General features: G+C 41.3%; 1 protein-coding gene across 2 annotated transcripts in view; it reads left to right on the forward strand.

Annotated features, from left to right (window-relative positions):
* LOC142013765 (chondroitin sulfate proteoglycan 4-like) overlaps positions 1 to 22,655 on the forward strand; it is a 60,667-nt gene extending 38,012 nt beyond the window's left edge. The window contains exons 8-10 of one of the 2 annotated variants that reach the window (XM_074995572.1): positions 4,904 to 5,076; positions 16,177 to 16,360; positions 18,438 to 22,655. In XM_074995572.1, the coding sequence (XP_074851673.1) occupies positions 4,904 to 5,076; positions 16,177 to 16,360; positions 18,438 to 20,464 (2,384 nt within the window). In that variant the 3' untranslated portion in view covers positions 20,465 to 22,655. The remainder of the gene's footprint in view (positions 1 to 4,903; positions 5,077 to 16,176; positions 16,361 to 18,437) is intronic. The other variant, XM_074995573.1, reaches the window with a different exon arrangement.
* The last annotated feature ends 393 nt before the right edge of the window (positions 22,656 to 23,048 follow it).

Below are 23,048 nucleotides of genomic sequence, written 5' to 3' on the forward strand. Positions count from 1 at the left end.
AAGGTTGACAGGGAGACATCCAGGGAGACATTCAGGCTATACCTACACTAGGTCCTTCCTTTTGGAAAGGGCATGGTAATGAGTGAGTTGGGAAGATGCTAATGAGGTGTTACCATGAATATGCAGCACCTCCTTAGCATAATGGCAGCAGTGCACGATTTGAAGGTGCTGCTTTCAAATCATGTGCTGCCCATGGAGACGGGGGCCTTTCGAAAGGACCCCCTGGACTTCCAAAGCTTCTTCTTCCTATTTGGTTTCCTGTGCCGCAACACATAGGCCATGGCCTTTTGAAACAGGGATGCTAATGAGCCACTTTGGCAGATGCTAATGAGGTGCTGCTATGCATATGCAGTGCTTCATTAGCATAATAGCAGCCATGTGCGTTTTGAAAGTGCCGCTTTCAAAACGCGTGCTGCCGGTATAGCCGGGGGCCTTTCGAAAGGCCCCCTGGATTTTGAAAGCCCCTTCCTCCCATTTGGTTTTAGGAAGAAGGGGCTTTTGAAGTCGGGGGGGGTCCTTTTGAAAGACCCCCAGCTACATGGGCAGTGCGCGATTCGAAAGCGGCACTTTCGAATCGTGCGCAGCCACCATTATGCTAATGAGGTGCTGCATATTCATCATGGCACCTTATTAGCCTCTTCCCAACTTGCTCATTACCATGCCTTTTCCGAAAGGAAGGGGCTAGTGTAGATGTAGCCTCAGTGTTGGGGAAGTTTGTGCTGCAGCTATTCATCTGTATGTTGTGTTAAGCTAGCATAAGAGAAATACTTAAGTTTATTTAACCTTTAAAACATAACACTTGTAAATAAAGCTGTATAATAGAAGCACGTACAGGAAACAAAGGAAAAAAAGTTATTGCAGTATGGTCTTGTAATTCAGTCAGTATAAATGTGATTAAACTAAATGCATTTACAATCCCATTAATCTGTACCACGCCTGTCTGGTGTTTTTTGGTTTGCAACTTGCCTCAGGCACGGGTTTTACAGGAATTTCTGCTGTAAGCCAAAGATAATTATAAGAAAAATACATGACACATTTTTGTGGGAAGAGTCACTAGACTTTCTGACAGCCCTCCAACATGGAAAAAGTCTGTAGTAATGTATGTTAAGCTTGTTTTATTCAGCATTTCTGAAGAGCAGCACTCTAACTATCTTGAAGGAGTTGTGCCTATAGTAATAACACTTTCTTTTCTTTTCTTTTCTCCTTTACTAGCCTCCCACCCACAAATAGTCAGTCTGGTTACATTTTGTGAGATTGAAGGAAGTCTCAGTACCGAAGTGACTTCAGGAATTTTGCACCATGGGCAGAAGAAGCGTGGACACTTCGTAGAGCTCATGTGCAAAGTTGGGCATAAGCTGTTCTACTCATGCTTTATGATGTATACAAAACTAAAAAGCGGTCATGTAGTGCTTCAAAGACTAACTTTCATGGGGCCGACCCCCTTCTTCAGATCTGGAGATTCTGATTAAAGATAACTGGCACAACAAAAACATAATGATAGAAAAAAAATGAAATGAAAACTGACAAATCAGCTATAGGACAGAAGAATGCAGGGACAAAGATGAGGAAGAGGGCAGGAAAGAAAATTACTTACTGCAAGTGTCTAGTAATTTGCCTGAGAACACTATGAATATCAAAGATGGGGAAGCTGTCTTTGTACTACATAAGGTAATTGCTATCTCTGTTATGATAGTCTGGGAAGCAAATAAAATGAATCTGGCCAGGGCTCTGAAAGTCAGACTATGAACAGGAGGCAGCTAGACAACTCTCCAACACAACATCTCTCTCTTATATTTTCGTCGGGCCAGTATACTTCATCAGAATTTCCAGATCTGAAGAATTGGGTCTGTCTCATGGAAGCTCATCACCTAATAAATACTATGTTAGTCTTCAAAGTACTACATGACTTCTTTGTTTTGTACACATCATAAAGCATGGGCATGCTTCTTTGTTTTGTGAAGATACAGACTAACATGGCTACCTCTCTGCAACTATTTATGATGTATAGTATGTATTAGCATGGAAGGAGGGTTGCTGCAAGTCATAGACAAGTGTCTGCACAGAAGTATCTGGAGTAGGAGAAGTTGTTCTCAAAAATAAATAGTTGGAAGACATAATGTCCTGAGTAACTGAGTGAGCCTGAGTGATGAAAGCAGAGTTTTAATAGTTATACAGACAGAGAGTTATCCGAGCCAGTCAGTGGTGGGTGCGATCATCTGCACCTCTATAGCTGTTTTCTGGTGTGCAGCTCCCTACTTCTTAAATTGGCTGAAGAGTGGAGGGTGATTTTTATAAAAATGTTTGAGTAATAACTACATTGTTCTGATGGGTCCTTTATTCCACTTTCATATTTCCATGGCAGACGTGGCCGCCTCACCTTCTCACTACTCTCCTTCCTTCTTTAACCAGAGGAGAAGGAGAAGGAAAAGACAGGAAGAGGAGGCGAAGTCGGGGAGGGGGAACATTTAAAAAACATGCAATTAAAAAAACCCTATTTATAGAAGTATGGCTAATGTTTCCCAAGCAGTGCAGATCTTGAGTGGCACAGAGAGGGTAGCAGGGGGAAGGATGAAAGAGGACAAAACAGGAAAAGCTCCTTTCAGCATCATAACTCAAGGAAGCTCAGTTTCAAAGTATATAACAACTTTGAGATAAGATACAGTTATTTCCTTGTAAGTAAGTAGAATCCTTTATGGTAAAATCTGAGCTCATTTTTCCCAAACATTCCCACTCTTCACGTATTATTCTGCATTACTCATTTATAAAGACTAAATTTTACTGAAGACTGGTTGATATTTCAGGCCCCTAAAATATATATTACAAATGTCCAAGATGATCTATGTATACCCACAAATGCTTGTTGTTCTAGGAGAGCTAAACTTGCAGAGGAAGGAAGTCTGGGAAATTCATGAGACCACCCTTTATTGTAATTTATGGAAGACTATTGCCTTGTAGGTTTTAAGAACAAAAATACATTTTTTTTCTGGCAAGCTGAAGTGGTAATCTTAAACCTATTGCGAATGAGTTGTGAAAACTTTCATCAAAAGGAAAAAAGGAGTCCTGTAGCACTTTAAAGACTAAAAAAAATAATTTATTAGGTGGTAACCTTTTGAGGGACAGACCCACTTCATCAGATCAAAAAGAAAACATTGTAAGGAAGTTTTAAAGAATAGATTGCTGTTTCAGAAGTACACTCATCCCACTTTAAACTTTTATTCATTTATTTTACTTACGAGTACTCACTTAAACAAGGGACACGCATACCTCCCTTAGTTCACTCCATGAGTGAGCTCCCCTCCCGCTAATACAAGCCTAATCCCCTCCCCACGGCTCCAACCCCCCCGTAGTCTGACTCCCCCCTGCCAGCCCCACAGCCTCAACCTACTGCAGCCAGACCCCCCTGGCAGTCCTGTGGCCCCCAAATTGTGGCGGCCTGACCGGGCCCGTGGCTCCATTCTGCGACAGCTTGATGACCCTACTGGCCCGTACTGCAGCAGCCTGAAAGCTCCACGGCCCTGCAACCTGACCCCCCGACCCTACTGGCCCTGCGGCCCCACACCATAGCAGGCAGACCCCCCTGTCACCTGTACCCCTCTATGGCCCCACAGCCTGACCCCCCCCCCCCGCCCCCAGCACTGCAGCCCCAAACCATGTCAGTCTGAACCCCCCCAACAGACCCAACCTGCCACTAGATTTTAACCCTCCCTCCCGCTCATGGCCCCAAACTACCCCCAGCCTTTAACCCTCCCCAACCCAAGGTTCACTTACCTTTCCAAAGCAGCGCCACCTGCTGCCACTCCTTCCCTGGGTTAGAAGCCCTAGGAACCAATCAGAGACTTCTACATGTATTTTATTAGGAATTTAGTATCCCTCTTACGAGTGTTTGCCTACGAGCAGAAAGTTGGGAACAAATTGTGCTGGTATAGCAAGGGATGAGTGTATTTAGTCTCAACTAAAATAAAATGGCTAACATTGCATGGCAATGTTGAGTTTACAAAGCTGGAAGCATGGCATTTGAAGATGTTATATGCACTCTTCTAGGGAGTCGCTAGCTTTGTTCTTTTGTAACCACTATTCTATACATTGGTTTGGTCTGGCTATGTTCCAGAATGTCTTTTGGTAACTCCTTATCCTGTGAGCATCCAGTGTTATAGTATTATGTATGCAAAGGAGTTATGGCCGCCTCTATTTCTATGCTTGTTTTAATATAACTGAATTATTAATATTTAATATTAATTTAATTAATTTAATATAACTGAAATCCTTTTGTAGATACATTCTCTGTTTCACACCACTGTGGTTATTGTGTGGTGCTTTTAAGGTTTTTTGTTTACTTTTTCAGCATTTTATGTTTAGTTGATTTGGAGGATGACCTTGGTTCATTGAGGCGAACAAAGTGCAGTACTGACTACTACAAAAATAACCTCTGCCACTTTGTCTGAGTCCTGTGGAATGCAAACTTTTGCTGTATTTTCATTTGTGCCCCTCAGTCAGAGTTTGACTGTAGGTCTCCAGAGTTAAAATCCTGGGGTCCTAACTCACCAACTGTGCCTTATCCTTTAATTTTAAAGTCATGCAATCTTTGAAGAAACTGATAGAGACGGAGTGTACTGGTGGTAGCTGTGGTGTGTGGGTTTTTTTGTTTTGTACTTTTATAAATAAAAAGGCTACTTCGTGTGAGCTTGCCGAAAGACAAAGATCTGAATTTGTTGGGGGATGCTTTTATTCTTTAGGTATTGAGAGATGCGATTTAGGGAGATAGTCAAACAGTTAATTTTATAAAGTGCTAGGCAAATGGTAATATGCTTAGATTATGGCCTGTGTGGTATATATGAAAGATTTCTAGTGGTGAAAAATTTACATAATTGTAAACTTCTGTTCTTGCTAATTATTAATTATTTAGGGTCCAGAAAACTTATTTCATCTCATGATCTGAAAGCTGTAACCAATGATGTGGCCAACACGGAAAACAGAACTATCACTTTTACAGTTGTCAGAGCCCCAAAACTTGGAAGACTAATCAAAACAGGCTTTAACAACATCTCACAGGAGATTTCTACTTTTACGCAGTCCATGGTAAGCATTCATGTTACAGAACACCCCAGGACAGGCTGTTATTGTAATGTGCATCCTAGTTATTCATTGTTCGCCCCGTCCTTTTCACTTGTTTAGTGCCAAGCATGTGTCCCATCATGCCTAATTTAGCTGCATCATTCAACATCTGGCAGTTTGCAGTGACCACTATATCAGAAGCCCCTGTTCTCTCTTTTGGAAATTGGTGAAGTCTAAATAATTTATAGTCTCTTGTTTTGGTTACAATGGTATTTATTTAACTAAGGTTGACTTTTCCAAAGTCCAATGCCAGTCAGCAGATCCAGTTTCACTTCTTGATTTCTTACTCATCACAACTGCGAAGGTTGACACCCATTGGTCCTGGGGAAAGAGTCATCCAGGAAGTTCCTTGTGTTTAACTCCAAGGCCTTGTCTACACGTGCCCCTCACTTTCAGAAGGAGCATGTTAATGAGGCAGTTTGGAACAGGTTAATGAGGTGCTGACATGCATATTCAGTGCCTCATTAGCATAATGACAGCCATTCATGTTTTGAAAGTGCTGCTTTTGAAATGCAGACTGGCTGTATAGATGCAGGTGCTTCAAAATAAGTGCCAGACTTCGAAATTCTCTCATTCCCAATTAATTTTGGGAATAAGGCAATTTGGAAGTGTTGCGCTTATTTTGAAGAGCTTGTGTCTGTACAGCCAGTCTGCGTTTTGAAAGCAGCATTTTTGAAGCATGACTGGCCACCGTTATGCTAATGAGGAGGGAATATGCATGTCTCTGCCTCATTAACATGCCCCTTCTGAAAGAGAGCGGCTTGTGTAGACATGGCCCAAATGTCATAATTACTTAGGGATAGATGCAGTCATTTGGTGTCAGTAGTCTTTCTGTTGACTTCAGTGAACTTTAGATTATCCTTTTAAAGAGGACAATGATTCCCTCTCTCGACCCGCCTCCCAAATGGAACAGGTGGACAGAAGAATCTTGATAATTATGTGGAACCTTGAATTTGACGGGTTAAAAAGAGGGAACTTCATTTACTTTCCATGAAGAATCTTACTTCATGGCTGCTGCTAAAATAGAATTACTGAGCCTTTGTGTAATTGTGAATATAATTGTGTTATCTACAAAACAAATTACTCAGAGAACATTCTTCACAGCGAGACTTAAAGAGCACAATTTATGTAGGTTATAAACTGAAAGTTAAGTGGTGATTTTGTTGTGATCTAAAAGTATTACATAGAAAAAAGATATATGATACTATAGTAATGGTATGGCCCCTTTTCATCTTGAGAGATGGTTGTTAGCAGCAGTGGTGAGGATCTATGGGCAGTGTTTGACTCTGCAGCTTCTCTTGTGGCTTATGCATCCACTATTGGATTTGCACAGTCGATTTCAATAACCACCTCAGTCTGTTTTTGAATTCTCGAGTCTTAGAGTTTTTCCTTCTAAAATGAAGTTCTTTTTTGTGGCACATATACTATCAAAGGATGACGTGCCCTGTCGTAGCAATCATTGCCAGGTATTTCGGTCTGATGGTGTAGATTCCCAGGATTTTGAATTGATTTGAATTTTTTCAAGGTGTTTTTGCATGTATCCTTGAATCTTAGCTTTGGTCGTCCTCTTGTTCTCAACTCACATGACAGTTCACTGAAAAGGATTTCTTTGGGAAGACATTCATCACCCATTCTTCTCACATGAATAAGCCATTGTAGTCTTCTCCTGTTTAGGATCACTATGAGGCTGGGTATGCCACAACTTGGCAAGACATCTGCATTTGAAACTTTATCTTGCTAGTTGATATTCATAATTTTGCGGATGCAGTGAAGATGGAAGCTGTTCATTTTTTTCTCCTGGTTCGAGTAGGTGGTCCATGTCTCAGAACCGTATAACAGTATACTCAATACACATGCCTGGTAGATTAGTATCTTTGTTTTCACTGTCATCTTAGGATTGTTCCATGCATATTTTGTCAGTCTGCCGAAAAGAGTAGCTGCCTTCCCGATTCTAATGTTCTGTTCTTCATCCCTGGATGGTTTGTGGTGACAGTAGATCCAAGATAACAGAATTGTTGAACCACATCTAATGGGCTGTTATCTGGAATGACATTGCGTCACTGAGGTATACCTTGAGTGAATACCACAGTTTTCTTCATGTGTATGTCAAGGGAAAACAACTTGCAGGCTCTGGATAAAGAATCCATCAGTGACTGTAGAGTGTCTTCATTATGAACGACAAAAGCTGTATCATCTCCGAAAGGAGTTCCCCGACGAGGACTTTCTTAACCTTAATTTTGGCCTTGAGTCTTGCCAGGTTGTAGAAAGAGGCATCTAATCTTGTGTGGAGAAATACATCACTGTGGACCTGTACGTAGAATGCTTCTGCTGACGTGCACAGGCAGAAATTGTGGAAAGACAGCATTGCTTGCCTCATAACCTCAGTCGTGTGGAACGCAATGCCATCCACAGCCTCAGAAACAACTCAGACGTTATAATCAAAGAGGCGGATAAAGGAGGAGCTGTTGTCATCATGAACAGGTCTGACTACCAGAAGGAGGCTGCCAGGCAACTCTCCAACACCAAATTCTACAGGCTACTTTCTTCGGATCCCACCAAGCAATACACTAAGAAACTGCACCATCTGCTCAGGACACTCCCTACACAAGCACAGGAACAGATCTACACAAACACACCATTAGAGGCCTGTCCAGGGCTATTCTGTTTACTACCCAAGATCCACAAACCCGGAAATCCTGGACAACCCATCATCTCGGGCATTGGCACTCACTGCAGGACTGTCTGGTTATGTGGACTCTCTCCTCAGACCCTATGCCACCAGCACTCCCAGCTGTCTCGGAGACACCACTGATTTCCTGAGAAAACTGCAACACATTGGTGATCTTGCAGAAAACACCATCCTAGCCACCATGGATGTAGAGGCTCTTTACACCAGCATCCCACACATAGATGGAATAAATGCTGTCCGGAACAGTATCCACGATGATGCCACAGCACAACTGGTGGCTGAGCTCTGTAACTTTATCCTCACACACAACTATTTCAGATTTGGTGACAATATATACCTCCAAATCAGTGGCACAGCTGTGGGCACCTGCATGGCCCCTCAGTATGCCAACATTTTTATGGCTGACCTGGAACAGCGCTTCCTCAACTCTCGTCCACTTACACCCCATCTCTACCTATGCTACATCGATGACATCTTCATCATCTGGACCCACGTGAAGGAGACTCTGGAGGAATTCCACCAGGATTTTAACAGCTTCCACCCCACCATCAATCTCAGCCTAGACCAGTCTACACAGGAGATCCACTTCCTGGACAACATGGTGCAAATACGCAATGGCTGCATAAACACCACCCTATACCGTAAACCCACTGACCGCTACACCTACCTTCATGCCTCCAGCTTCCACCCCAGGCACACCACACGATCCATTGTCTGCAGCCAAGCACTAAGATACAACTTCATTTGCTCCAACCCCTCTGACAGAGACAAACACCTACAGGATCTTTACCAAGCATTCTTGACACTACAGTACCCGCCCGAGGAAGTAAGGAAACAGATCAACAGAGCCAGACATATACCCAGAAGACTCCTACTACAGGACAAGCCCAAGAAAGAAGCCAACAGAACACCACTGGCCATCACCTACAGTCCTTAGCTAAAACCCCTCCAGCGTATCATCAGTGATTTACAACCCATCCTGGACAATGATCGCCAACTTTTACAGGCTTGGGAGACAGGCCAGTCCTTGTCCACAGACAACCTGCCAACCTGACGCAAATTCTCACCAGCAACTATATACCACACCACAGCAACTCTAACTCAGGAACCTAACAATGCCACAAACCTCGGTGCCAGCTCTGCCCACATACCTATACCAGCAACACCATCACAGGACCTAACCAGGTCAGTCACACCATCACGGGTTCATTCAGCTGCACATCTACCAATGTAATATATGCCATCATGTGCCAGTAATGCCCCTCTGCTATATATGTTGGACAAACTGGACAGTCCCTACGGAAAAGAATAAATGCACACAAGTCGGTTATCAGAAATGGCAATGTATGAAAGCCTGTAGGAGAGCACTTCAATCTCCCAGGACACACAGTAACAGATTTAAAAGTAGCTATCCTACAGCAAAAAAATTTTAAAACCAGACTTCAAAGAGAAACTGCTGAGCTGCATGTCATCTGCAAATTTGGCACCCTTGGCTCAGGATTAAACAAAGACTGTGAATGGCTAGCTAAATACAAAAGCAGTTTCTCCTCTCTTGGTGTTCACACCTCCAGATCAACTGCTGGTAGTCGGCCTCACCCTCCCTGACTGAGTTAACCTTGTTATCTCCAGCCTTGCTCTGGCCTGCCTATTTATACCTGCCTCTGCAAATTTCCACTACCTGCATCTGACAAAGTGGGTCTTTGCCCATGAAAGCTTATGCTCATACATTTCTGTTGGTCTGTAAGGTGCCACAGGACCCTTCATGGCTTGTGTGAGTTTTGAAACACACAATTTAGTAGAACTGAGAAGAATATACCGAAGACAGTAGGAGCAAGAACAAACCCCTGTTTGGCTCCGCTGTTCATTGCAAAGAGTTCCAATGTAGATCCATCATACTGCATTGTTGCTTTCTTATTTTCGTGAAAGGATGTTATGAGCTTGAGTAGGGTTGGTGGGCAGCCAATCTTGGTTAATAATCTGTATGGTCCTGATCTAGTGACTGTGTCGAACGCCTTTGTTAAGTCCACAAATGCTATGAATAATGGCTTTCCTTGTTCTCTGCATTTTTCCTGTAGTTGTCGAAGTGAGAAAATCATGTCCATTATTGACCTGCCAGCCCTGAAGCCACATTGTGTTTCTGAATAGACTCAATCTGAGAGTTTTTGCAGGCCTTTGAGAATGACATGGGCAAAAGCTTTTTCTGTGATGCTCAGTAACGAAATACCTCTGTAGTTTTTGCAGTCACCCTTGTCGCCTTTGTTTTTATAGTGATGATGTTTACATCCTTCATGTCATGTGGGACATCTCCTGCTCTCCAACATTTTAGGAGTAAATCGTAGAGGAAGGGGAAGAGCACAGCCTCCTATAGCATCTCATCTCCATGCTTTGGATCTTTTTCTGCAGTTCTGCTGTAAGGGTCCACATTTCGCAAGTGTACAAGAACACTGAGATGACCAGTGAGCGCAGCAATCTTACTTTCGATCTCAGACTGATGATGTTGTCCCTCTAGATGGGTCTAAGTTTTGTAAGCACTGCTGTTGTTTGTGCTATTCTGGAGAGGACTTCTGGTCTGGACCCCTCATCTGACATGATTGCACCTAAGTACTTGAAGCTGGACACACATTGAAGAGCTTGTCCATTCACCATTATATCCTTACTGATGCCATTGGTGTTATTGGTCATCAGTTTTGTCTTTTCTGCATTTATCTCCATTCCATAGGCTTTCGAGGTGGTATCCAGCCATTCTACCAAGCTGGCAAGTTCCTCTTCTCCTCCAGTTCATCCCTCTATATCGTCAGCGAAGCGAAGGTTGGTGATTATTCTGCCCCCTATGCTGACAGTTCCTTCATGGTCTTCCAAGGCATCAATCATGATGCGCTCCAGAAAGATGTTAAAAAGCTTGGGGGAGAGCAGACAACCCTGATGGATGCCCACTGTCGTTCTGAACCAGCTTCCAATGGTACCGTTGTGGAAAACTGCACTGGTGGCATTGTCATACAGGTTTTCAACAACTTGGACAAGGTTGGGGCTGATGTTGTACTTTCTCATGGTGGCCCATAATGCTGCCTGCCAAACTCTGTCAAAGGCCTTTTTGAAGTCCACAAAAACATGGTACAGGTGCTGTTGATGCTGCAGATATTTCTCGCAGAGAATTCTCAGGTTGAATATTTGTTCGGTGGTACTCCACCCTGCCCTAAAGCTGGCTTGTTCCTCAGCAATAATCATCTCAGCTTGGGGCTTCAACCTGTTCAATATTACTTTCAGTAAGACTTTACTTGGATGGCTAACGAGGCTTATCGTATGATAGTTTCAGCACTGTTGGAGGTTGCCCTTTTTGGGAGGTGCGATTGCTAGCAACTGGGTCCATGACATAGGCCATTTTCCCATCTGCCAGATCTTACTGCATATGTTGGTAAGGGCACTGATCATGGCTTCTCCCCCTGCTTGTATCAATTCTGCTGGGATATTGTCCACTCCAGCTGACTTTCCTTTCTTCAGTGATCGCACCGCTGCCTCTACTTCTTCCTGAAGGATTGGGAGGCTGTCCTCTTCGGTAGCATATGGACATTTCAGTATTTCTGGGTCTCCATCGACTTTATCATTGTACAGCTCAGAACAGTATTCTGTCCAGCTGCCAAGGATCTCTTTCTCTTCAGTGAGGCAGTTCCCTGCCTTGTTCTGGACTATGGAAACTCTAGGTTGTCTAACGTTTGTCAGCTCTCTTACTGTCTGGTATGCCTTCTTGCTGTTATTTTTGTTAAGGCTGTCTTCTATTTCCTTGCACTGGTCTTCTACCCAATTCTGTTTTGGTGCCTTCATGCCTTTCCTGATGGTCTTGTTGATTTCTCTGTATTTCTCAGTCCCCCTAGCTTCACCTTTCTTCTTTTTCAGTTCTCGCTGTTTGTCACAGAGGTCAAGCAGATCAGCAGTAACCCAAGGTTTCTTCTTTGGGCAGTGTTTGCCAAGAATCTCAGTAGCTGTTTCTACTACTGCTGTATTAAAGATGTAGGCCATTATGTCCTCATCTGCTTCTTCAGCACCAAGGATGAGCAGTGGTGCGAGTCTCCCTCCTATTTTTACTTGGAAGGCTTCTGCCACCTCAGGATCTTTGAGCTTTTCAAGGTCAAACTTAATTCTTGTGTGCCTTGATTTTAAGATCTTCTGCAAGCATAGGCGGAATGACATCATCACTAGATCATGATGACTTCCAACATCTGCTCCTGGAAAACTGCGTGTCTTTGCAATGTTAACGCTTGTTCGGAAGCGCTTCTTGACCAAGATGTAATCAATCTGACTGTGATGGTTTCCACTGGGGCTGTGCCAAGTCCATCGTCTGGACGCCTTGTGAGGGCTGAATGTATTAGCCAGCATGAAGTCGTTATACCTGGCAAACTCCAGATGTCTAAGGCCTCTGTCGTTGGTTTCAGTGTTGCAGTATGTCCCACACGTTCCTTTCCAGTTACTATATGCATCCGCTCCAACTTTTGCATTCCAGTCTCCTTGAACAATAAGTATGTCCTTTTTTGGTGTTTGCTCCAGGACATCCTGTAGCTGATCGTAAAACTCTTCTACCTCACCATCATCGTAATCGGATGTTGGGGCATAAGCCTGAATGATGGTTATGTTGAAAGGGGATACTTTCAGACAGATGGTGATGAATCTGTTGGAGACTGGTCGGCATCCAATGACAGTATTCACAATGTCGCTGTGTATTGGAAAGCCAACACCGTGCTCATGTTTATCCTCCTTTCCACTGAAGTACAACTTATGACCCCCTTTGATTGATTGTTCACCAGAGCCTTTCCAACGCAGTTCACAGATACCCAAGATGTTCCAGTGGTATCTTTCCATTTCATGGGTCAGTTTTCTCAACTTCCCTGCTGCTCTCAATGTGCGTACATTCCAAGTACCGATAACAATGTTGTCTCTCCCACGGATCCTGCTTGACTGGTCACCAGTAACATACTTTTCACCTCCGTCCTGGTGTGCAACGGTGAGCGCGGTCATTAACAAACATACCAGTTCTAAAACCCCATGTGATAGGAAACAGCTATAAAATCTAGCAAAGCTATAACAAGGTCCAGTGGCTGAAAGTTGAAGCTTGACCAATATGAAATGAGTAAAAAGGGGCAAAATTTTAACAATTACCAACAATTTACCAAGGAATGTGGTAGATGCTACATCACTTGAAATCTTTACATCTAGAATGGATGTTTTTGTAAAACATATGCTGTAGTTCAACCAGAGTTTTTGGGCTTGAGGCAGGAATTACTGGGCGAAATAATGAGGTTTGTGTTATGCAGGAAATCAGCTCAGATGGCCATAATGGTCCCTTCTGATCTTAAAATGTACGCATTTGGAAATATTAGGTTTACACAGTTTATGTACTCATATCAGGAAATGTCATAGCCTGGGTTGCACATGCAAATTTTACTTTGTTCCATTGTGGATATATTTTGAAATATCACACAGCTTCTTCCTGTAACCTTAGACCTTACAAATTCTAATGCCTTTTAACCTTACAAATTACAGAAGTACTGAACCAAATGTGTCTATATCTACATTTTAAGTCTTCTCTGTCGTAGGGAGTTTTGGACCCTAAAACTATGTCTGTACTAAATGATGCAGGCTAATTTAAGGCAGTTATCTTGATTTAAAAATGTCACTGTCTTCACTGCAAGTACCATTAGGTCAATTTTAGGGAGCACTAAGATCGATATTATAATACCATGAGAAGTGACTTGACATAGCATCAAGTTCGAATTTAAAAGTTCAAATTAAAGCTACTGTGGAAATGCTGTGTCTTTTAATAGACTTTATTAGCCTCCAGAGTTGTCCCATATGTATCCCACAATGCCCCATAGATGTCCACTCTGGCCGCTTCCATTTCTGTTGCTCTCCAGGTGCACAGAAATTAGGTAACAGGAAGCCCGTGAAGTTGAATTCAGTACCAGGAAGCCCATGACCACTAGCCTGTTGGATCATGCTTGTAAGAGTGGCTGAGAAACTTTCAGGAAGAAGAGGCTTCCAGAAAGAGGACTTCCTTCCGGGAGATCCCCCAGGGTCCGCGCCTCTACATGCTGTTTTGGAGTCTGGAAGAGCTTCTTCCGGACTCCTAATCATGTGACCTTATGCTAATGAGGCACTCGGAATTACATCCACACCTCATTAGCATTTTTCAGGTCATTTATGAAAGTGGCATGTGTAGAAACGACCATTGTGATTCTCTACTTTTCCTTCTTTTCTTCTGAAAGAATGGCTGTTTGATTACCATGGGTGGGGAATGAGGGTAGTGCAGTGTGAGAAGATGACATCACATACTCACAACCACTTGTGGGGCATTTTTTTCCCATACTGCACCAGCAAAAATACCCAGAATGCTACAGGACTGAGAGAACTGTGGGATAGGTTTCCACAATGTACTGCTGCAACAATCAATGTTTGGTAATTGAGTGTGGCAGCAATAAGTCGACTTTGTGGGGAATTTATGTGGAGGTGAGGATAGTCAAATTCAAGTTTGTAAAACCCAGTGTTACAAAATTAATTTTAATACATTTGAATTTATCTTGTAGTGTGGATGTAGCCTTAGTAGCCAACAAGTTCAGCTCCATTGGTGGTAACCGTACTGTTAATAAGACTCAGGTGTTTTAACCACCATCACCTAATCTAAACATAAAAGGAAATTAGAAGAGTGAAAAAATGCTTTATGATAGGAAAAATTCTCACATGGATTAGCTCAGTGTGTTTTAGCCATTTTTTGAGGAAAGTAAACAATAGTGGAAAAGGTGGCAACTATGATTGGTAATGTGTATTTGCGATGGAATTGTGCAATTATTTAGTAGGAATTTGAGAGAAAAATACTAAGGTTCATGCAGAATAAGAAATTCAGTTTGTTTGTAAGTAGAAAGTCTTGTGAATTGGTTTTGAACTGGAAAGCATTTTGGTTCAATTTAATTCTTTCAGTATCTTTGACCTGATAGTCAGCATTCAGAAATATACATTTCTCATCCCAAGTGAAACTCATTTATCTTGACTGAAGAAGACGTTAGCTATTCTCATTCCTTGGGTCTGTGTTTCACTGCCTCATTGCCAGTGATGCTGTAATTATCACCCATTTTCTGCATAACTCATCCAAGGCCAGCTGTTTTTGTTGCCAGCAGAAAAAAAACGTAATTTGTGCATCTTTCCCAGTCCTGCTGGATTAATTTTGAATATAGTTGATTGTTTTCTTTGCAGTCTTTTCATTGTATCTTAACAGTCTTTATTGTCATTCAACTAACTACTTGCTTCCTCCCCAAATCAAATCCAAATGAATTTATTTAATTAAACTGAATACAACTTACTTAATTATCTGCTAATTTTTAATCTTATTTGAAACAGTTGCATAAATTCAGTTGAAAATATGTCATTCATTTCTTGCCCTGACTGATGCTTAGTGGTCTTGCTGTGTGCTGTTGAATAGATAGGCATTCCCAGGGACATCTGTGCTTCAATGTTAGGAGAAGTGGTGTGTGCCAGTGTTCCCTGTAAGCTGTGCACTTACATAGCTGCTCAGGAGAGATTCAGATGCCACCCAGCTGATTAGCAGAGCACCCACAGCTCATTTTTTTGGTTTCTAGTAGTAGTGCATGTACGCACATGCCTCCATGCACATAAAAATTTATTCCACAAGTGGGTAGAAAAATCTGCAAATGGATGAAAAAGATTAGAGGGAACACTGATGAGACTATGTATGTATGTATGTGTATGCTTTGTGTCATTTGTAGGAAAAAAAAGTGTTGAGAATAATGATGGAAAAGTGTTCTCTGTAGGTATGTTTTCATTTCTCTGAAAATATACTATTAGACTCTCACTCTTGAATCTTAACATCTCATCTATTAACTCTTACGTTTATTATTACTCAACGATAGCAGGATAGAATGTGAGGTAGGTTCCTTACTGGCTGTTTTGTGCCACTCCCTGTTGAGCATACAAGCTAACCACCAAGGACTCCAATCAGCTCCTTATGGACCATAGATGGTGAAGGAGCTGCTCTAGAAAGCATATGACTTACCAGTCATCAAACCAGCTCTTTCAGCTCCCAGCGGTGCCATACTAGGTATCTTTTATTGTCTTTCCCTTTCAAGGCCTGCTCACTTATTTCTATGCCACTTCTACTACCCTCAAAGGGAAGCAAATTTAAGAGCTAATGACTCAAACACTAATTACTTGAAGATTGCACAGATTATATGTTCAAAGAAGTAGAACTACAAGGTAGTTTGCCTACATGCATTATGTATACAATCATTAAGCATTATCATAGACCCTTGGTTCTGCTTCAGACTGTTGTGCTTATGATAATTCTCCAAGTGACTGACTCCCTCTACTTTGGACAGGTGGATAAAGGCCTAATCATTTATGAGCACACACATATTGATGGTGTGGGCTGGAGTGCAGAAGATTCCTTCACATTTACAGTCTCCTCCCCACCAGCAGCTCTGGATATCCAAGTGTTTCAGATTGCCATTTCATACGAAGTTAACAGCCGCGATCAGAATAGTTGCCTGCTTGCAAATACAGGTAAGGTTACTGGGTGATTTGAACCTCCTAATGTTTATGATCACATGTGAAAGCCAATGAGCAAATTAGAAAAAATGCAGGGAAACTTTTCCTCAATACCAAGTGACAGAAGTATTTATAGCATAGATGACAGGATAGGTGATATTTTGCAAAAAAATTCCAGTTGTTTCAGTAACCATTTAAAGCAAGATTGGCCAAAATGTGACTTGACTTAACTTGTCTTAGACCCTTGTATTCCAAGTGGAGCATAAGTCATCTACAAGTCTCCTCTACTTCACTCTGTCTTGAGAAAAAAACTTCTAGCTGACTCAAGGAGTTGCCCAGTTGTTGTCCTTTAGTCTCAGTAGATCTTCTCCACATTGTCTGAGGTCTTCCTCTTTTGTGTTTCCTCATGGGTTCCATGATGTGAGAGCTTGACAGGCTATGCTGGATGATACTTTTCTGAGAGTGTGGCCTAGCCAACCTCACTTTCTTCTCTTGATTTGAAGGTCAAGTGGTTCTTGGCCTGCTCTGTTCCACAGCTCCTCATTTGTGAAAAAGTCTTGCCATTTGATGTGAAGGATGTACCTCAGGCATCTGTTTATGAAATGTCTGTAGCTTGTGATTTGAAGACTTTTTAGTACGCCAGGTCTCACATCCATACCAGAGCACACTCTTCACATTTGTGTGGAAGATGTGCAGTTTCGTCTTTATAGATATTATTTGTGGGACAAATATCAGAGGAGTAGTCGTGTTAGTCTGTATCCACAAAACAATGAGAAGTCTTGTGGCACGTTATAGACTAACAGATTTTTTTGGAGCATAACCTTTCATGGGCAAAGACCCACTTCATCAGATGCATCATGAAGAGTCTTGAATGCAGCTGTTGCTTTCTCTATCCTGGCATTGATATCCTCATCTGTTCCTCTGTCTCTGTGCGTAATAATCCCCAAGTAGATCAACTGCTCCACATGTTCCAGGTCATCCCCTCCCAGTGTGATAGTGGTGTTGTTGGACTGGTTGATCCTCATTGTATTGGTCTTTCCCTTGTTAATGCTTGATGCAGGCATTGAGGCAGTTTTGTCTACGTTGTGACCTTTTCTTCCATTCTTTCATGTTGATGTGAAAGGAGAGTGACATTGTCAGCAAAATCAATGTCTTCGGGCTGCTTGAAAAGTGTCCACTGAATGCCCTGTTGATGGGCATCTGTTGTCCTGTTCATAATCCAGCCCATTGTGATCAAGAACAGGAAAGGTGACAGTAGGCACTCTTTTTGCCTTCCTGAGAGTATGCTGAAGGATTCTGTCAAGACGCTGTTGTGAACAACTTGGCATGTTGAGGGTTCATACGTTGAATGGATGAGGTTAATAATTTTGGATGGGATGTCACAGTGTTGCAGCAGTTTCCACAAAATATCTCTATCAAAGCTGTTGAAGGCTTTTTCGAAGTCTAAGAAGGTTTTTGTGTAGTTGTAGGTTTCTTTGTGCATGTTTTTGTAGCTTGCTTTTTTTCATGGGTAGGTAAAGTCCAAAACGTATGTTTTGCAAAAGCTGAAAGGTTTTTGAGTTTATTATTAATAGAAATAGTTTTTGTGAATTATGTTTGTATACCTCTTTCTGATACCTGTCCAGAAGATTAGCCTGGGAAATTAAAGTTCAGTAACCCTTTTTCTTAATAGGTCTTAAAATATTAAAGCACTTTAGAAATTCAGTATATTTATTTTTGTTTCTCTTTAATGTTGTGGTTGCAATTCTCTCTTTGTGCTGTAATGATGTGGTAGTAATTTCTAGGGATAATAACAGAGTGGGTGATGTAGATGTAGGGTATTGCTATATCTTTAATCCATCCCATCCCTCAGTATAGAAATTTATCCTTTGACTTTTAAATCTGTATTCTTAAAAAAATTGTGCTAATCCATTTCCAGTTTTGACAGATGGTAATGTGGAATATAACTATACCAGGAGAGTGTTTGAAACACTGACTCCACGTTGCTGTTTCCTGAGCACCATTAGTATCGCTACTGTATATGCACATCTTATTTGTGAAGTGTTGCTATGACCAAGTTATATTTTTAAATTGTTCTTTTTCTTTCTGCAAGGTGCTGTTGTCCAGGAAGGGGGTAAAGTCCTAATCAACAAAACAAATTTAGATGCTTCAAATCTATTGGTTAAGTTACCTGAGATGCAACGTTCTATATATGAAGTCTGGTATCAAGTTATATCTTTACCTCAGCATGGCATAATTGTGGTAGGAGAAAGGAATGTTACCAAAGAAAAGCCTAACTTCTCACAGTACATACTGAACAAATTTGGAATTGTTTACATGCACGATAACTCTGAATCACTTGCCGATCATTTCACTTTTGCTGTTTGGTTAAACCTGAAGAGCAAGTCAGCAAGAAAGCCCAATACTGATGTTCTGGAAGAAATGTTTAATATCACCATTGTTCCAGTGAATGACCAAATTCCAGAGCTGAAGACTAAAGGGCTGCGTTTGAAAGTTCTGCAAGGAGATACATCTGTGCTAGGACCAGAAAGTCTGAAAGTTGAGGACTTAGACAACAGTCCAGGAGAGATCAAATACACCATTCTTAGCAATCCCACCAATGGCTACTTAGCAATGATGAACAATCTCAGCACATCCATACGAGATTTCACGCAAGCTGATGTTGACAGTGGCAGAGTTTGGTTTGTGCAAGATGGAAGTTCATCCTCTGGGGTTTTTTATTTCAGTGTGACTGATGGCAAACATCGCCCATTATACAAACTTTTCAACCTTGATGTCACACCAGTCTCTCTCACCCTAGTTAACCTGACTGATGTGGTGCTTCCACAGGGTCAGACCTCTGTCACTGTTAGTAATGTACACCTGTCAGCTACAACAAATGGAAAAAGTACTGACATTAGTTATGAAATAACAGTACCCTTCAAATATGGCTACTTGCAGATTGGAAGTGAGCAGGTTACTAAGTTTGAGCAGGCAGACTTACATGCTGGGAAACTATCTTACCTTATGACAAATCTCACTGCATCTCAGGATATACTAGAGTTTATGCTATTCACCCCAGAATGTAATCTTACAGGACAGGTACTCAATATCACAGTTGGGCCTTTGGTGAAAGTTGCATCTGACCTGAAAATTCCAAACAACATGGCTTATAAATTAAAGACCAAGGACTTGGATGCTACAGTATTGGCTAATTTGACAAATAGCAATCCCAAATTTGAAGTGATAGTGCCCCCAGCACATGGAAGAACTGTAAGAAGAAGGTCGATACATGATGTTACCTATGTTGGAATTAATTTGTTCACACACAATGACATTGACAGAGGTGTTGTGCTGGTTGATGTAGGTGCTAATCTGACAGGTATTGATGTGTTAAATGACTCGTTCGCATTCATTCTCAGGGCTGATGATGTGCAGCCTGCTGTAGGCTATTTTCAGTATGTCATAGTGCCATCTGATCCTGTACACGTGCAGGGTTTCACTAGTCAAATGCCTTTAAAAAGTCATACTACTTCCATGGAAGAGGCACCAGTTTCCCAGTATCATGAGGGACGTACAGAAGCATTGGAAAAGACTGCACAAATTAGGTGGCAAAACCAAAATCGCTGGGGAGATCAAAATGAAGAAGATTCATTACTTAATGGGGAACCAGTTGAGAGCAGATCAGCAAGGACTCAGGCCACAGTCAAAGCAGATACCAAAAGTCCCCGAGAGCAGCCAAGTGAAACCAAGAATCCTTTGTCCATCATTATCCCACTTGCTCTGGTGGCGTTTTTACTCATTGTCGCAGTTATTTCAGTGTGTTTTTTTCTAATTTGTCATAAGACAGAAAAGGCAAAATCTCCCCTCAAAAATCAAGTACAGGCAGTTCCCAGCACTCCAGGTCTGAGTCCAGAACGGAGCCTGACCGTACCCATGGTCACAGTGACACCTCTCTCAAAAGGGGCTGAAAACTGTACAGCCACCCCATTCTTGGCATATAAGCAGTTTCTTCCCACACTGGTTGCTCCAGCTGAAAAAAGTGCTCCACAAACCAACTGGTTAAGCCTTGATCCTGAAATGCTCCAGCACTGTCGAAAGACAAACCCAACTTTGAAACACAATCAGTATTGGGTTTAGAGTATGGTCATTTTGGGTAATTTGGATCAATATAGTTTTTTTAAGAGTATATAATATGGACATTTGATCATTCTTTATTATACTTATTTATTCTGGATCAAATTCTTTTGTCTTTACTTTTGTATGAGCCAAACCTCAGTGAAAGCAATGTGCCAATTCTTGTTGACTTCAGTGGGATTTGGATCAGACCCCGAGTTGTTGCATAGATAAAATACCCACTGATGTCATAAGTAATCAGTATGCCCTTATTCAAAGTCAGTGCCTTCTCTATCCTTGCGTACTTTAAATTAACTCAATGTTTGCAGTATGTTTTATTTCCTTTAAAAGGGATAAGGCAGCATAAACATTTAGTATTATTTACTGTAAATTTTTACACAGTATAACTTTTTAACTGTCTGAACTAGCTTACTTCAAAGAAAATGCAACTGTTTTCTTAAATAATTGCCAAAGTGCTGATCTCAGGAATGTTGGTTAGACCTGAATGCTATTCAAACATGGCTGCTAAAGCACAAAGCTTTGATTATTTTGAAAAGTATTCATTGAGGTCACTGGGCTGGAAGCCTTGGATTCTTCTCCACAAGGATACTACAACAGCAATAATAGAGATGTGATTTTGGTAAAACATTTAGTACTCTGGGCTTTGCTTGTTCTTTCCATCATTTATTTTTAAACTGTAGCGTTAAAGGTTTGCTGAATATCATAATGCATGGCTGAGCTCTATGCCACATGGCAAAATATCAGGCTGCCTGTCTACAGCATTATCTTTAAACCCTGGGTTTTGTCTGCAGAACCATATCAAATGTTGTCCTATTGCTGTTTAGGACTGAATTCTGCCCCCAGTAGTACAAGTTCTGCTGTGTTTGAAATCAGTGGGATCAAAGTGACGGCAGAATTTAGTCCTCTTGTGTACACTGGAATTTGTTGCCAAACTACCAAGGAAAAAAAATGTATGTGAAGCTGAGAAAATGTGTGTACTAAGGATGAGTTTCATAACTTGTGGTTATCAGAGTTATCGTTTGTACCTCAAACATCATAAAATAAATTACTCCAAGTTAGCTCTGTTGATAATTTCTCTTTCAGGGAAATATTTATTTGCATGAAAGTCTTTGCTAAACAATGATATATAATGCAGTGTTAAGGGCCAGTCCTGGCTCCAGTGATGACAATGGCACAGCTTCCATTGACTTCAAAGAGAGAAGTGAAGAATTGGATCTTAAGAGAAATTTACTGAGATTTTAAGTGGTCTCATTACTTATCACTTGATCTATTTTTAAAATTTTATTCAGAAAGACCATTTCTGAGCTTCTAAACCAACATGTATGCAATCATGATGTATCTGGTGTGGGCTGACCACAACGCTTTACAGAGCTCACATGAAAATGTCATCGTAATTTCACATCCAAATACCACCATTCTTTCTTTAACAGCCAGGACTATAACCCTCCTCATTGCCGTTTCCTTCACAGCATAATGAACTGTGTTGCCATGAGTTGTATTCTCCCATTTAGATATTTCGTTTAAGTGAAATTCATCCAGTACAGAGAGCCTTGTCAAGGCCTTGGTTACCACTATGTCTTGAGGGCCAAATTATGGATACTTAAGCGCAGGAGTAATGAGGAGTGGAAAGACGTGTGGAGGTTTCCTAATCCCTTATCTCTCCCAGCAAATGACAGCCATAATTAAGATGCTTTATGGATGCTTCATATGATACAGAGATTCCAGAAGGTCCATTTCAACTGGAAAGCCTGATAAGGGAATACTCACACTTAGAGGCAAATCCTCAGGTGTTGAAGTCAGTGAAGTTACACCAGTGGAGACTGGCTAATGATCTGTTCCATAGGTCAAGTGTTCCCTTATTAAAATATGTTTGATGACATAGGACCCATCCCTGCAGACCTTGTAAAGGCATGACTTCCTCTGAGTCCATAATGATAGCGTGAGTATGTCCTGAGTAAGAGTTGCTGAATTAAACATTGGTCACCCTGGATCATTGTTGCAATTTCAGAAACTAACATTTTACAAGCAATGTTTGATGCATTGTTTTTACTTTGTCCTATAATCATATTTTTGCTTTATAAAGGTGAGAGTATTTAAAGGATCTTTTCATTACCAATAGGTTTCAAAATTGTAACGTAGGAGTGTGATTAAATTTGTTAGAACAACAAATAAAATTGTGCTTCTCAGCTTCATAATGTCCTTTTACAAACTATAGATATATATTTTATTGAAATTTAAATGGGCTTTTCCACACAAAATCAGATCAGTGATGCATCTTAATTGGTATTCCTCTACTAATAGTAGTCAAAACTTGATGGTACAAAGAGATTTTATCCCGCCATATACCTACCCATACTGAATGAAGTAATATCTAGCTAAATATAGTAGTTTGCACAAGTTCATAAATCACTACATTTGATTTATTTCAACAGTTTATCCACATCTTCTTTATCACATGTTCTTTAAAGTGGCACAAATATATTTGGAATTCTTCATCTTGGCTTTTGCATTCTTTCTAGATATATGTTGTTATTTAGACAACATGTCTCACATCCTTGGATCTGTTGTGCCTGTCTGATCTTTTAAG

This window comes from Carettochelys insculpta, chromosome 5 (genome assembly GCF_033958435.1).
Source record: "Carettochelys insculpta isolate YL-2023 chromosome 5, ASM3395843v1, whole genome shotgun sequence".
Lineage (NCBI taxonomy): Eukaryota > Metazoa > Chordata > Testudines > Carettochelyidae > Carettochelys > Carettochelys insculpta.